Below are 16,325 nucleotides of genomic sequence, written 5' to 3' on the forward strand. Positions count from 1 at the left end.
AGAAAAAGAAAAAAAGAGCACATCTATATTTTTTTCAAACTAAAAGAACCAAAAACATTTTTAATTCAAAGTCTAAACTTCACTTTCCATTAAAATACAGTCTCTTTATTTAAAACGAAACATATTTGTCTTCCTCTCTTCCCATAGTTTACATTTTCTCTGGTGTAAAAATAATATAATTCTAACAAAATTTTAGGAATTTTATTTTTAAGGAAGCATTTGCATGCTATAGTGGATTTTTACGTGACATTTATTTGTGCCACCAGTTGTTTTCTAATAGTGATGTGTTGCGAACGAAACCGCTCTTAGAGCCGACTCTTTGAAGTGAACAACGCGAGCCGACTCCTTATTGAGAGCCCTGCTTTGTTTTGTTTTTTGTCTCACCCTCTCACTCGCACTTTTTTTTTTTGCTTCACTCCGCACGTGAGCAGAGGGGGGAGGGGCGCTGTAGCACTCACAGTACCACAGGAACAGAGCGGGAGGGAAAGAGAGAGAAAGAGAGCCAGGGGCAACAACCAGAGACAACATCGTCACATTAAACAGGTATAGTAATCATCCACAACTATTTTCATTGCAGATGATAAAGGATTCATAAAGTTTATCTATGCAGTGAATCCTATGTATGCAATTCCAAGCAGGAAAACACTATCCCAAAAAAACATCCGAGGCCTGTATGACAGAGAATGTACATCTTCTTTTTGTTTTGCAAATTTTAATTTATATTTTATAGTGTTGTGGTTTGCAGTGTTTTGTGTTGTTTCATTTTAAATTTGTTTAAAAGGAAAAAGCTGAAAAATTAAATAGTTAAAAGTTGAAATGTAAATAGTTGTTTTTTGTATTTTATAATTTATTTATAACATTTTATGTGGACTGAATAAATAAAAGTATATTTACGGTGGCCCCTAGAGACACAATGGAAGTGCTCCTTCCTCCTTCCTAGTGGATCCTAGTGGCTACAAGCCAGGAAGTACCAATGACCAGATTTGGTGTGTGGTAGTAACAGGTAAATGAACATTTTTTTTAATTTATTTGAATATATATGAGTGTTTGTGTATAAATATACAAACAATACACATATGCTTTCAATTGTGTAATTTAAGTAATCTAGCTTTGTACGCGCTTTGGAGTTTGTACATGTTTTGGAGTTTGTACATGTTTTGTCTCTAGGGGCCACCGTATATATTTATGTATAAACATTTATAAATAAAAACACTTTTGTTTACATTAGTAATTCCTTTTGTGCATAATTTTATATTGTTGTTGATAGTAAATTAATTCAAGCGACAAAACAACCTGAAGAGCTAGTTGGGAGCCGAAAGAGCCGGTTCTCTAAAAAGAGAGGGAATTCCCATCACTATTTTCTAAACTTTGGGGGCCATTTAAGAGAACATGTGTAACAGTGTTTGTGTCAGAAGCATGTGGTGACGCTGATAACTGAACAGGAGGAGTTTGGCTGTTACAAATTTTACCTTTATGATTTATTTATTTATTTTTTTCATTCTTGATCTTGTCCCGTACTTTGAATTTATCAACATACATATTTAGTCCTTATAGGATGACTGCAGCCAAAATACCCTAAATTAAATTCGTTTAGTCTGAAATTTGATGACTTTTCAAAAAAGTGGCGCAAAATACACATGATAAAATTTTTCAAACTGTCTGTATCTCCACCATATTTGCCCACAGAGACAGATATCTGCTGGTCTTTGAAGGATCATGGTGGAATCTCCAAACAATGCGATAGTAAAACAGCACAGGGGTGATCATATCTGATGCACATAAAGAATAGTGACCATGTAAAGATCAAGGAGAGGGTGCCTTGGCACAGACATGAAGTCTGACATGTGGTGGCATGGTGGACTGACAGCATGAAGCTTCCTGGTTCCTGGAGCCTTTATAGATGGAGTTTGCAAATGTACCACGTTACATTTCACTTGCTTCCTCCCACAGTGCAAAGACATACACGTTAGGTTAATTTAATTCTAGACAGGATGTGGATGTGAGGTAGATAAGGTGCTTTAGGTGCACAGGGTAAAGTGCTGTATTAATTTATCGCCTGTAAAAATATAAAATGTGACTTTGAGTGGTCAGTAAGAATAAAACATAAAAGTGAGTATAATATATTACAGGTGGCAAAAGCCCAGCTCTAAACAGCACGGACAGATCCAGTCCTTAAATGCAACGCAGTAGTTTTAGAATAGAACAGAATTTAACTTTATTGTCATTGCACATGTCACAAGTACAAGGCAACAAAATGCAGTTTGCATCCATCCAGAAGTGCTTTAGCCATAATATAGATGTATTACAAAATATATATTAGCAATAATATAGCTATATAGATATATTACAGAAAAGGGTCTATTATGGGTATGTTATAATGTACACGGTATGAAGATATGTTATGAATATGCTATAACTATAAGTATGTACAGGCTGTAGTGGGTGTACAAGCTATGTACAGGCTATGAACAGGATATAAATAGGAAAACTATACAGAAATATGAACTATGCAAGTTATAAACAGTTGTAGAATTATATATTGTATTGTTTTGCAGAAGTACTTAATTGAAACACAATTCTAATGCACTTTTACTTAAGTATTTCTACATTTTACTGTGTTATGGTTTGTTCTATATACTAATATATGAACCTGTCTCCATAGCCATGAACACACCCAGGTCATGGCTGCATGTATCAAAGTCATCTGGTCTTCCAGGTGATAGAGGCAACTGAGAGGAAGACAGCTGAGTATGGGAAGTTTGCAGGGGATTGTCTAAGCAGGAGCAGCTATTGCCAGCCCACTGAGGTCCTGCCAAGGTTTTGCCGGGCAGACACTTCACACTTCAAGCTGTTATGATTCAGGGGACTGCACAGTAAGTCTCCTAAATCAGGCGCATCAATATTGCAAAGAGGGCATCAAATCTGCTGTGGATTAAAAGGGGCAACCCATGGATCACATAAGCTACCTAGACATGAGTTAAATATTCATCACTCAGGCTGGGGCATCTAGGTGGCTTTATTTCCCATCAAACTGCAACCACATTGAAAAAATTCTCTAATCATGTGTGAAGATTTTACTGGACCAGAAGATGTCACCATTACACAGTTTACTCAACTTTCAAACCACCAAGTTTCTAATATGAGGCACTGCATGATATCAGGAGCTAGCCCAGATTGTAGCATCAGCACTCTGGCACTCTTGGTGGTGAGACGTCATGACCTGCTGTGGTTATTTGAAGGTGATGAGATGACCTGCCACATCTGTTTGGGGTTATATCACAGCCTGTGGAGCAGAGGTATAATGCTCTGTTTAGTTTTATCTCCTTTGTACAGCTAAAAAAGGCAGCAAGTTTAAGCAAGTAACACATTTTTAAAAATGTATTTTAGTTTTGTTTAATTTGCTTTGACTTATTAAAAAGTTTAATATTATCTTATTTTAGATTTTTCTAATCTAGACATGTACAAAATCATCCTTCAACATATTTATGATACCATATGGTCAGTTTTCAAATGTATTAAATTAAAAAAAAGCTAATACACAAAATAAAGTATAAAATAGAGTATATAACCAGGATCTATCTTGTATCATAGAGCAGAAAACTTATTTATTCATAGATAAAATGGTCAAATCTGACTAGACAATCACAAATGAATGGGAAAATTACTATACACAGTTGTAAGCACTGAAAGAAAATCAATTAATATGTACTAGCGAGATTAAGTGACAGTCTTTTTAATAAAATGCATTTAAAAAATTACACATGCAAAATATTTCAGAGTTTCTGGTTTGCAGAAAACAAATGAAAATTACATTTTCAACCACTCTTTGATATGACGTACTGATTAGCTACTAAACTATTACCTCTAGCATCACATTTAAACTCTGTTTGGCAATTTAAAATAAAATCTTGAAACTGGAAATTTCTAAACATCCCCTTCCATAATACATCCTTCCTGATAGATTTGAATATTTTTTTTTTTTAAAAAGTGTTCTTGTCATGCTTGTGCAACACATGAGGGCGCTGTTTACTCACAGAAGAAAGGTTTCTGCATTTAAATGTACTGAGTTGTTATCGTTATGGAGACTGTGTCATAAATAAGCAGTAGTTTTGTGCTGTATTTTTCACTATTATTTATATACAACAGGTATCTTTTCTTTAAAAGAGGTTAAGAAAATATTAAACGGTAACAAATCAACACACAGTGTAAAGATATCTGACTTTCAGTGTTTGAAACAGTCCAGTCTCAAACATCAATTTCAAAAGACCAAAAAGTGTAATGTTTCATTTTGTTAACAGTTACAAGGTTACTGTTCATTTATTCTTAAATGAAGCTTTCTGAGATTCATTCTCTGATATTTTATGATCACTTAGTGGGAAAATTTCCTGATTCAACTTTTGCTTCTGTTTGCTTCAAATTCCACGAGAATCCAATGAAAGCATAAATCAGAGTCCACAATATTCAGATTCTATAGAAAACATGGAAACTGTATTTACACTAAACATGTTCATTGGTTCCCTTCAATAAAAATCAATCAGTTCATCAAGTAAAATCTGTTGATTGACTCGATTTGATTGACAGCACAGTTGATTAGAGGTGCAGAGTTTTTACCACCATCATTTAGACAGGGACTGAAGTATGGGTGGAGTTTCTGAATGAAGGAGCAGCTAGTAAAGGAGTAGATAAGAGCTGCAGTATCCACATCATAAAAAGAGACCAGACCCTCCTCATAATCCACAAACACCCCCACCTTCTCAGGACCAGACTGAAGACAGAGACGGACTGAAGGGCTAGCAAAAGCTCTGTACTCATTTCCATTTCTCAAGCCTATACTCCAGAAACCATCCTGAGGAGTCAGTGTGATTTTTCCCTTCCTGTTGACCAACTCGCTGGCTACTCCTAAATCCCATGCAGTCTTTCCTTTAACCTGAACCTCGAAATAAAATCTGCCTGAAGATAAACTCTGCTTTCCTAAAACATTAGGACATGGTGAAAATCTCTGTGGGATGTCTGGAAGATTCTTCCTCACATCACCACAATGCACCTGTTTTCCATCATCAGATAGGATGAGTCTAGAATTTGCTGTATCGGGATCAAGAGTCACATCCACTGCATACTGCTGGACCCTCTCCAGCTCAGCCTCAAGCAGCTTCTTCTTCATGCATTTCCTGAGTTTCTCCTCCAGCTGAGCCACAGCTCTAACCACAGTTCCCTCATATGAAGGTGGATGAACTCTGATCTCTCTCCAGTCCTTTGCGGGTAGAACAGTTTTCAGGGATGAGAAGTGTTGGAGGAGGTGCAGGTGGTCTTCAGAGTGTGAGAGCTGCTCCAACTGAGAGCTTGTCTTCTTCAGCTCAGAGATTTCTTGTTCCAGATCCTTGATGAAACCTTCAGCCTGTTTCTCTGTTGTCTTCTGTTTGCCTTCGATCTCCTTCATGAGCTTCTTCATTCCTCTCTCAGCAGACTCCTGCAGAGCAGTGAACACCTGAAAACCTTCTGCTTTCTCTCTGTCTGCAGAATCTTTACTCATCTTTACTGACTTTTTGATCTCCTGAATTTTCAGTTGTCTCTTCTGGATCATCAGCTGAATTTCAGCCTCTGTCTTCCACAGCTCTGCCTTCTTTCCCTCATATTCTTCTCTCAGAGGAACAAACTCATGAGTCTTGTGTTTGAAAACAGAGCAGAGCGTGCAGACACATGTCTGGTCAGTCTTACAGAACAGCTCCAGAGGTTTATTGTGCTTCATACACATCCTGCCTTCCAGGTTCTCCACAGGCTCTACCAGCTGATGTCTTCTCAGACGTGAAGCTGTCAGATGAGGCTCCAGGTGCGCCTCACAATAGGAGGTCAGACACACCATGCAGGACTTCAGGGCCTTCAGTTTGCTTCCAGTGCAGACGTCACAGGGAACCTCTCCTGGTACGGCAGCTTGTTGCTCTGAGTTGGCAGACAAACTCTGCAGCAGATCATTCCTGCAGATTCTTTCTAAAACCTTCCTGGTCACCTCCACAGCTCCAGGAAGAGTGTAGGTGTGCACCATCAGGTCCACGGTGTCCCGTCTTTTTGCCGTCTGCAGTCGGCTCTTTTTGATGGTTGGTCGACTTGCAAGGACTTCGCCCTGCTGCAGGCGCCACTTAAAGCCTTCAAACTCATCGTCTGTTAAATCTTCCAGGGTGTTTAGGAGCTCCTCTGGTCTCATCATGGCTTTCTGATGAAGTCAGAAGAATATTTTAGCAGTTATACATTTGGGAATATCCCCCATTCACGTTAACAACAAACAGACTTTTTCCTTTTTTCTGTGGGTCATTTACATTAAATGAATTAAATTGTGTAGTTTAAACTGTGTTTGATGAAAACTTAAAGGAAGGAATCTAGTTCTGTGACCCTGAATATTATAAAATGATTTATTTTCAGAATTTATCAAGCAATCATTTTTCTAGGTTTGGTAGCTACGCCTCAAGCAATGAAAGGCAAGAAATGAAACCAAACTTCTTCCTGGTGACTCACTTTTTCTGACAGGGACACAAAGGTTGATGATTCAACTCCTGTGTTTTCATGACCTCACTGAGATCAACAAATGCAAATAGCTGCCTATCCCCTGATGATGCTTGTAGATATATTTGAGTTTTGATTTGTTCTGTCCCTGTGTCACAGTCCCAGGTTTTCAATCCACAGTTTTCGATTACAAACTTTAAATTCTTGTCTTTATTTAACATTCTGTTTCTCAGTCACATGCTTGATTATTCTTTGAGTATTTGTTTCAGTGTTTGGCTGACTTCAGCATGTTCAACTTTTATTTTGTATAGTGTCTTGTTGTTTCCTTATTCTTCTGTGTGTCCGATCTGTCAGTTTTGTATCTTTGAGTCTTTTGTCTCCAATAGTTACTTCCTGTTTTATTTTGATAGTCTTTTGTCACTCGTGCTTTATTTTGTGTTCCACTTCTCTTGTCTCATCATCCCTGTTTGTTCCTGCTCCACCTGTTTCCTCTTGCCTCACTACCTTTTGTGTTTATTGTCTCAGTTTCCCATCATTCCTTGTTGGGCATGTGCTTCCTGGTGTTTTCTCTCCCTGAGTTCCGATACTATTATTCCTCAAGGATCCTGGTTTTGTGTTTTGATTTTTGTGTTTTTTGGACTGTTTTTTTTTTTCCCTTGAACTAAACAGTAGTTAGCCCTGTGACAGACTGGTGACCTGTCCAGGGTGTACCCTGCCTCTCGCCCTAAGACAGCTGGGATAGGCTCCAGCGCCCTCCTCGACCCTGAAAAGGATAAGCCGAAGCGAATGGATGGATGGACTAAACAGTATTAAAGACTCACATTATGTTCACCTCCATCTCTTGCATTCTGTATTTGCATCAGCAGACTACAAACTTCACTCCACAAACCTGATCGTGACAACTTTATGTACCTATTGCCATATTTGTTAGATTTTACAGACTCAGCTAGAGAAAAGAAAATGACTTTAGGCTATAAAGACTGTGGTTTGTGACACTGACTTTTGCTACAAATAACAATAAAATGAATAAACATAAATGAATGACACTTCCTGTTTGATAAAAGCTGGAAATTTTCTGTTAATTCTGGTTAAAACACAAGAGTCAGGTTTACTCACCAGTAATCAGATTCAGGTCAGATGCTGGGAAATTAAATATGAACTCAGTTTGATTTTCTTCAGAGAGAAGCACAGAGATGTGTCTCGACTGCAGCTCTGTCATCCACAAACTTTAAGGTGAATCTCGTCTGTCTCGTCTCGCTCCGCCTCTTACTGCACCTCTGTTTTCAGGTTTGTTTCCTTCTGCAGGTTCAGACATGATCACAGACACACTTAGTGCTGGGCGATATGACGATATATATCGTGTGGACGATAGAAAAGTGTCTATCGTGCCATTTGTCTTCTATCGTTTCTATCGTTTCTAACCCTAATTTTATAAATTATTACATAAAAAAGATCATTAACCCTTTACAACCGGTCGGAGCAGGCACACTCCGTTTTCCCTAACTATTTTTAAATCCCTGTAGAACTGGAACCACGTGAGGTAGCGCAATAATTTCTTTTGCATATGAAAACGTAGGAGTTGTACTTACATCTTATTCCATTAGCTTGCCCTAGGTCACGGTTTCCTTCCACATATAGCTTTGCAAAAATTGCATAAAAAGTACTTCCAGCAACAAAAACATAATATTCCAGAAACACGCTTTGCCGATCCGATCAGCTGTTCATAACACTTACTAGTTGGAATATAAGTCAGCGCGAACTATCGCATGTCCGCCATTAGCTGTCCGAAACCGGAAGTGACGTCATTTCGCGGAAAATATAGTTTTTTAGCTTCAAAGCCTATGTTGGTGTTTTTAAAAGTCATGTTTGACTTTATGCTCTTCTGTATCGTTTCCGGGATGCTTAGAAGTCAAATTACACTGTTGGAAATAGTTTATTTTGATGCACATGCTGTGTTTTTGCAAATTTGCATTTATTTATTTTAATTTTTCCTGTGGTATATAAAATTTGTGCATCTCAAAAATAAAACTATGAAGACACTCAAAATAAATTTCTCGTGGTTGGAAACTATTTTGTGCAACTTTTTTGTATTTACAGTTTTGAGGGATAAGCCTCTTAAATTTCTCTAACTAGAAATATATGTAACAACAAAAAAAAAGATTTTCAATTTTTTTGTAGTTTATTGCACTTTTTTGCAATTTATGTAGTTACTATGGACTTAATACATACATATTATTAAACTTTGGGCTATAACGGTTGTATTGATGTATAGCAACTTGAAATGCTCCCACAAATGGCACTACAGCATGTAAAATGTAAAGATAAACTCTGGCGGACTTGGTTCTATGGTAGGTCTTAAAGGGTTAAATAGCCTGTGCAAATATATTAATGTTGTCTTCTCACTATACATACTCTTAACTTTATGCAAGAGAAAATAAAGTATAAAAAAAATGATATTTTTTGCAAAGAAACTCCGTCTTGTGGTTTTGCGACATGGTGCTGCTTTACGTGCACTCGGATTTGCGACATGCTTTATGGTAACTCAAAACAACTGCACCCTCTCCACTCGCTGTTTACAGACTGCATACTTTCCAGATGACCACAGGTCAGGTGGTATATCGTGATATATATCGTTATCGTGATATAAAATAATTCATATCGTGATAAATATTTTTTCCATATCGCCCAGCACTAGACACACACATGTGAAATAAGCAGAGTTTAAAATGTTCTCATTTAATATGAATTTATTGCAGCATGGAAGAGCCAGTGTTGGTGAAAGCACTTTGGAAGCATGAACCTGTTAAACTGCAAAACTCCTCAAGTAAGAAAATGTAGCGAAAAAGAAACATTTCACATTTTTCTCTATGTCCACTTTTATATTTGTGTTCTATATGATCACTTGGGGAGTAACTTTACAGCAACACTGCAGAAATGACTGACCAGAGGAAAAAAAGCCTGAACTGCATAACTCTGCATTAGATCCCAGATGTTTTTTTTGTGCTTCAGTCTTTCACTGTGAACACTTAGTGACTGTTAATAAAGTGACTGCTCATTATTTATTTATTTATTTTTTTTAAACCTGTCCCGTTTGGTTCTTTTGCCATCAGAATTATTGTCTAAAGGCGAAGAAAGATGCCCAACGGATTTACTTTACCAAATGGACCATCCCAGCCTTGCCGTAATGGTCCATTTGATTTACCTTTTATTGTTTATTTTATTTTATTTTTTTTTTTTTACTTGCTAGATACGGGACAGGGGAAAAGAAAAGGGAGAAAGAAAGAGGGGGGAAAAAACAAAACAAACAAAAAAAAACAGCGGAGAAGAGGGACGGGGATAAAGGGCAAAAAACAAAAACCAACAAAATAAGCAGACAAAAAATACATATATCGATCACCTGGATCACCTGTTGAGAAAGAAAAAAGAAAACAAGCAGAAGAAAACGAGAGTAATAGAATAAACAACATCACAATGATATATGGGAATATAACACTAAATACTTAATATTAAACATTATTGTGCAGCACGTAAGATCGACAGCGCACAGTGTGCTTTGAGGTAGGAGCCAAAAAGGGTGTAGTTTGTGTGTGTGATCACCTGTGTGTACACCTGTGAGGATGAGCGCGCTTGTATTTAAAAGGTTCCTTAATGTAATGATCTGCTAGAGGGTGTGGGGGGCCACAGTCCCATCCTCCAGGGCATGAAGCAGGTATGGAGGAGATCAAAACTCCAGACATCCAGAGGCCCCCAGAACACAAGAGACCAAGGAAGACCAACAGAGGGGCAGCCGCGCCACTGTCCCAGAAAGAGCTGAGGAGAGTCCCAGATGAGGGATCACTCAGCAGCCGCGGAGCAGAAGCCAGGGGGGGTTGCAGTGACGTACCCGTGAGCTCCGCCGGCAGCCAGCTGTGCCTGAGTGACCGAGCCCCAGGCCGAGAGGCCGAGGGCACCCCACCCCCGAAGTGGCCCGAGCGAGCCCCAGGTTCCAGGCCCCGATAAGCAGCCACCAAGGAGTGAGCCGGTGTGTACCCGGACGCCCACCCCCGGACACAAAGAACCACCAACGCATCGATGTCTGAGGGCATCTGCCACCGGCAGGGGAAGTGGTGGGGGGAGATAGGCCTCCAAACCTTGGAGGGCCTGAGATGTCCCCAGAGAGGTGGCGTCTGATACCCAACCTGACATATAGACACAGACATACAGGCACACTCAAATACAAACATCCATTCCCACCCTCATGCTCTCATAGGCAATTACTCCACACTCAACCAACGTGGAGACAGACATAAAGAGACGCTGTACACACAATCACACTCCCCAAGTGTACTCTAAGAACCGGGTCTAGGTACCCTTGCCCCTGGAGGGGGAAACTGCACCCAGACCCAGGTGGTGTTACCCTTTTCCCTGCAGTGGGGAGAAGCAGACTGCCCCGACTCCGCAGCAGCAGGGAGGCCCCACACACCAGACCCCAGTCGGACGGCCAACTCCTCCTCCTAGCCCCCCCGCTCCAGCAGGCCGCAGAGACCGGGGGTGTGAGAAGACTCCAAACCTCCCTCTACCCGCTCATATGTAGTGTTGATGTATATGTGTTCTAAGGTGCAATTAAAACCCAGGAGGGCATGGAGCTACCTGCCAGAGAGCAGCAGGTAAGCGCATAGCCCCTCCTGATAGCCCTCAATGTCTACGTGTATTTAAAATTGAGAGGTGGGCAACGACGCCAGGGGTGAGGTGTACACCCTGATGGTAATTTGGAGTCCGTGTTGTGAGCCCACCCCCAAGATCCTATATGTATGTGTTATGAGAGTGTGAGTAATGTGAATGTCTAAGTTGTGAGATAAAATTGAGGCAGAGGCAGCCAGAAGGGGACAGAGGGGGGGGATGCCTCCTCTGCACCCTGGTGACACACCCCTACCCCAAGGCCCTGCATGTGTGGGTGATTGTGGTGGAGCGGGAAGAGGGAGGCAGCTGGAGATGGGGAGGGAAGAAAGGGAGGGGCAAGTGACCCCTCCCTGGGGCCAGCTCCCCCGCTGACCCCAGTAGGCACCCCCATGCTCTGCAACCCGCCAGGGAAAGGGGGCCCAGGCCCATCCGGACCAGGGCCCAGTGCAGCAGCGCCGCCCGGCCCCACAGAGCCCGGGACAGCCCACCCGACCCCACTACAGAGAAAACTGCACCCACCCCATCATCCACTCATCTTCCAGACTACACAAGACAATAGACGCCCAGGCTGAGATCTTCCTCCACCTCTCCTATATCTCCCCCTCCTGCAGAGAGAATTCCTGAGGAGAGGAAAGCTCCTGCAAGATGTGACAACCTCCCCCACCAGTTGAAGAGTCCCCCAGGTGGCTCGATGCACTGGCGGCGCCCTGCGCCAGGACTGGGCCCCCATACACCCACCCGCCCACAACCCCAGCAACACACCAACCAGGACCCGAGCCCCCGAGGCCCGGCCAGGGCCCCAGCCCAGAGACGGAGCGCCCCCAGAACCTCACGCCCGTCCCGGACCCACCCAGGGGCAGCCAGGCTACCAGGTCAGTAACCCACGTCCGTCAGCACAGACCCTCCCCTAGCCCCGCTGCACGCAGCCACGAGGAAACCGTCACCTAAGAGCCAACAGAGCCCTTAATTGGCCATGACCGCTACCCCGGGTTGAGCCCCCCAAGGAAGATGCTCCTGGGGAACCCCCCGACGCCCTAAGCCTGTCCCTACCCCCACACCAATCACAACAGTAAAGGTGGGACCAAACTATGACCCCCCACCCCCACTAGGTGATGGAGCTGATCAAAGGAGCCCAGAGCAATTGATCTGATGTGGTGGCAGAGGCTGTATCAAGACTAATGTAATCTAATAGATAATTTCTATACTGGTTAGAATTAAGATTATTTTTATTTTTCCAGTTCATGAGGACTGTTTTCTTGGCTATGCATAGGGCAGTGAAAACCATGTGGGCTATATCCTTTTCTGTAGTGACATGCTCTAAGCTGCCCAACAAACACACTAATGGAGAAGTTGGAATGTTACATTTCAGACACTTCGATAAGTCTTCACATATCTCACGCCAAAACTTCTGAACTGGTGGACAGAACCAAAGAGCGTGGATATAATTGTCCGGTGAATTGGTTTGGCAGTGTGAGCAGTTGTTGGAAGATGTAAAGCCCATCTTGAACATCCGATGACCTGTATAGTGCACTCTATGTAGTATTTTGTATTGAATTAATTGAAGACTGGGATTTCTAATTAGATGAAAGGTTTTTAAGCAAATCTGAGACCAGAAGTTTTGGTCTAAGTTAACTGATAAATCCGCTTCCCATTTTGCAATAGGAAGTGATATTGATTCATCTATTTTAGAAAGCATTCTGTATATTTTGGATAGTAATTTGGGGGTTTTAAGAGTAAGAAATTGAACCACACTTGGTGGTGTTTGTAGTTCAACTTGACCCGGTTTAAATTTCTTTTTTACTATGGATTTAATTTGTTGATATTCTAAAAATCTTTTCTTGTTGATCCCATATTGTGTAACTAGTCTGTCAAATGAAATAAATTCTGTTCCTTCTAGTATATGTTCTAAATATTTGATTCCTTTACCACTTGTAATATTTAAAGAAATTAGGTCACTGCTGAACTGTATCTAACCATCATCCTTAACATTACATTAATTATCATTTCATCAAAGTGTTTATTGAAGCTGCTGGCATTGTTATAAGTTATATTATAGGGGTTATCATAATCAAATATTAACATGTTTATTACAGGTGCAGTTATAACTACTTTAAAATGATTGAGTTAATATATATATATCATAACTCAGAGCCTGAGTATATTGTTACAGTAAAATAGTAGCTGAGCAAAGGCCTGAATGTATTCAGCTTCTTGTGGTATTTGAGTTTGCTTAGTTACAGGTGACGAAAGGATGTCCAGTCCATGGGGACCTCAAAGGCCTTAGATCATCACCATATTCGGAAGAGTATGCCACAAGGGGAACTTCTGTGTCTGCAGTTATCTCTTAAAATACATGAATGTTCTCTACATGCAAATTATGTGCTTGTAAACGCAAGAGGGGGCGTTACAATACCCTGATGTTATAAAAGCAATCTAGAGTGTATTTTGGGTAGAGATGTACAACTGATGTTTTGCAGTTTGCACCTCTCCACGCTGCGTGCATTCATTAAAATCAATTGTTTGAACGACCTCTTCTGGACCATCATTGTTTTACTCTCGTCCTCAATTTCGAACCCGTAACATTTGGTGCATTGGCCGAGGGTTGAGGGGGAGAAAGTTGGAGATTGAGACCGAGAGGGTCTGAGGTGCTCAAACGGGCAGACACGAGTCAGTGGTCGAAGTGAGTGGACATAAGCCGGCTTATTCAAAGGTAAGGCACTACCTGTTGAATTATTTCCAAACAGTGCTGAATTGGTTCTGACAAAATTGAAAGTCTACTCACTGAAAATTACTGGTAAAGGTCTGTTTTGATTTTGGTGAAAATCTCATGAGAATTGAAGTTGAAGTAATGATAATGTAAAGTTAAGTGACAGTACTGATTAAAGGAAAAGCAGTTGGACTGCTAAGGAAAGAGAATTTAAAGTAGTTGGACTACTGAATTTAGGATTATAGGTAATTTGAAAACTGTGTATAGTAATACAGTCATAATTGAATATAAAGCTGGGCTTGGACATTAATAGAGTCGGTTTGGTGGTTTTATAGGATGTCTTTAAAACATAACTAAATTTAAGTAGAACGGAACTGTGGGATGTTCTAAGAAGTGCATTGCTCAGAGGTAACGCTTGCCAACGGTTCGGACGCGCGCCATTGTCCTCTAGGAGGGATAGTCAGTTGGTCACTGTGGAGCTTGGGGCACTCCAGAATAACTAGTGGTTGGACCACTTTACCGTTTGGAACGGTACTTGCGCTTTTTTGGGTAGCAAAGGTTGGACCTTGGGCGTTGGACGCTTTTAAATTGATTTAGGAACTTTAGGAATTAGACCAGATACAGTTTGGAACTGATACTGTGTGAATTGATGATAAAAAACTTGGAGTTTGTCCCTTGGAGGGTTAATTTAAAATTTGTCGAAATTGTGTAGGTTTTAAAATGTCAGGCCTAATACTGCAGTTGTAATTATAAAGACGTCTGGGTAAAATTGTGTGTCAGAGGAGTCTGTGAGTCAGGCTGGTACTATTTTTAGACTGTGTGTGTGTGTGTGAAAATGCAAATAAGGAAGCTGAGAGGTGCATAGAGTATGAGGAAGTTTATAGAGACTGCTAGACATTGCTTATGGCTGTATTTAAGACGCTGGATTTGTTTATGACAATATTGTAAGTAAAGTTTTATTTCTTGCCATGACTGTATGACTTTTTGAGGGGTTTTGAGATAGGATACATAAACTGTTGATACTTAGGACCGTTATTTGGGTTCTGAGAACTGAAATTGAATTTGAGATAATTTAATTAATACATATGTCTGTAAGTGATGTCTCTTTTGGTGTCAAACTAAGATGTTTTAGGATTTTTAGATGGGTTTTGTTTCAGTTTGAGATAATATATACAGTTACATTTTTTGTGTGTCTGTGTGTGTGACAACATGCGCAGTTTAAATTGGGCGCTGTTCCTTCCTCTTTTTAGTTTTAAAACACAAAGGCTGTTAGATTAAAAATTACTGTGTGAGTAACGGTTTGACTTTTGACTAGGGAAATAATATGCTTACTTTGGGGTCTATGAAGATATTTGACTTTGAGTGATGTTATGAGAGGTTGAGTTTATTTTTCTGTTTAAAAACACATAAGTATATGCACTTAGTACACCCACTCAAGAAATGATTGTGTGACTGATGCTACAAAACTGACCTAAAGAATGGTGATGTGTGTGGAGAAGTGTTAGTTGTCCTGATGTGTGAAAGAGCGCTATTAAAATGTGTGTGAGTGAAATGAAGGCATATTGCTTTTAAATAAAGATTTAGTAGAATTACTGATTATTTGTAGACTGTGAAATTAAAAAGAAGTCTCTGCAGAAGCTGTAGAAACAGGAAACCGTGTGTGTGTCTGGGACAGGAAATGCATGCCCATAAAAGGGAAGCTCACGGTGACAAGTGTGCACCCAGAGTCGAGAGAGAGAGTTAACTGTGGGCAGATGAAGTAAAAGGGAGGTTTTAAGATAAACAATGAATATGATACTAATTATATGCTTTAGTGTGTTAATACAGGTGAACGTCTCTAAACCTGGAACCCTTGAGCACAGCAGCAAAAGCATAGATTAACACAATTGGGAAAAACAGGCCACTCTTTGGCTTAAAATTATAGCTTCACCTGGCACTTTGTCCTTGACTCTGAGAAGAAGCTCAAAGGCCAGCTAATCTCCTGATGAAGACCGACAGAACATCGTGGATCAACAGCAGACAAAAGGAACCGAATTATTAACACTGACGACGCCAGCAGCAGCAGGTATGCAACATGTACTGTGAATTACAGGCTGGGCAGTTGAACAGTGGGATAAAGAACTGTGGAAAAGCATTGGGCACTGAGTTTCATGTTTCCCATGCTTGAAAGAGAAGACTGAAAGATGGCTGGAGAAGAACAAGACAGCAAATGAAAATAAGATTGACTGACGACTCCAGAAGCAGAAGGGAGGAAACCCCATGATAAAATATGCAGGGGGAACTGGAGGCTGGTCAAGAACAGTGTCAAATGACTGGGGGGCACTGAGGCGAAGGAACTGAATGTGGTATTTTGCCAGACTGGAACTTAACGTAAAAGAAGACGACGGAAAGATCAAGACAGAGAAGAAAAAGACTGTGTTTGCTTTGAAGGCTGAACAGGACAGTGGGAAGAGAGGGACCAAGG

The 16,325-nt window shown here is 40.7% G+C and overlaps 1 protein-coding gene across 1 annotated transcript; it reads right to left on the reverse strand.

Moving 5' to 3' along the window:
- Positions 1-4,534: 4,534 nt before the first annotated feature.
- LOC134619841 (E3 ubiquitin-protein ligase TRIM21-like) lies at positions 4,535-7,652 on the reverse strand. The gene is made up of 3 exons (XM_063465667.1): positions 7,612-7,652; positions 5,924-6,204; positions 4,535-5,653 (listed from the first exon to the last, which is right to left on the reverse strand). Exons 2-3 carry the CDS (start codon positions 6,200-6,202, stop codon positions 4,535-4,537), a joined length of 1,398 nt encoding a protein of 465 aa, XP_063321737.1. The 5' UTR covers positions 6,203-6,204; positions 7,612-7,652.
- Between the last annotated feature and the right edge of the window lie 8,673 nt (positions 7,653-16,325).

The sequence above is a fragment of the Pelmatolapia mariae genome, linkage group LG22, assembly GCF_036321145.2.
Source record: "Pelmatolapia mariae isolate MD_Pm_ZW linkage group LG22, Pm_UMD_F_2, whole genome shotgun sequence".
In the NCBI taxonomy this organism is placed as follows: Eukaryota; Metazoa; Chordata; class Actinopteri; order Cichliformes; family Cichlidae; genus Pelmatolapia; species Pelmatolapia mariae.

Bases quoted from the DNA above. Each gene is read 5' to 3' on its own strand.
- LOC134619841 (XM_063465667.1), bottom strand. From the start codon at position 6,202: ATGATGAGACCAGAGGAGCTCCTAAACACCCTGGAAGATTTAACAGAC. The intron at 5,654-5,923 runs GTACCAGGAGAG...AAGACTCATGAG, and splicing joins ACTCAGAGCAACAAGCTGCC to TTTGTTCCTCTGAGAGAAGA.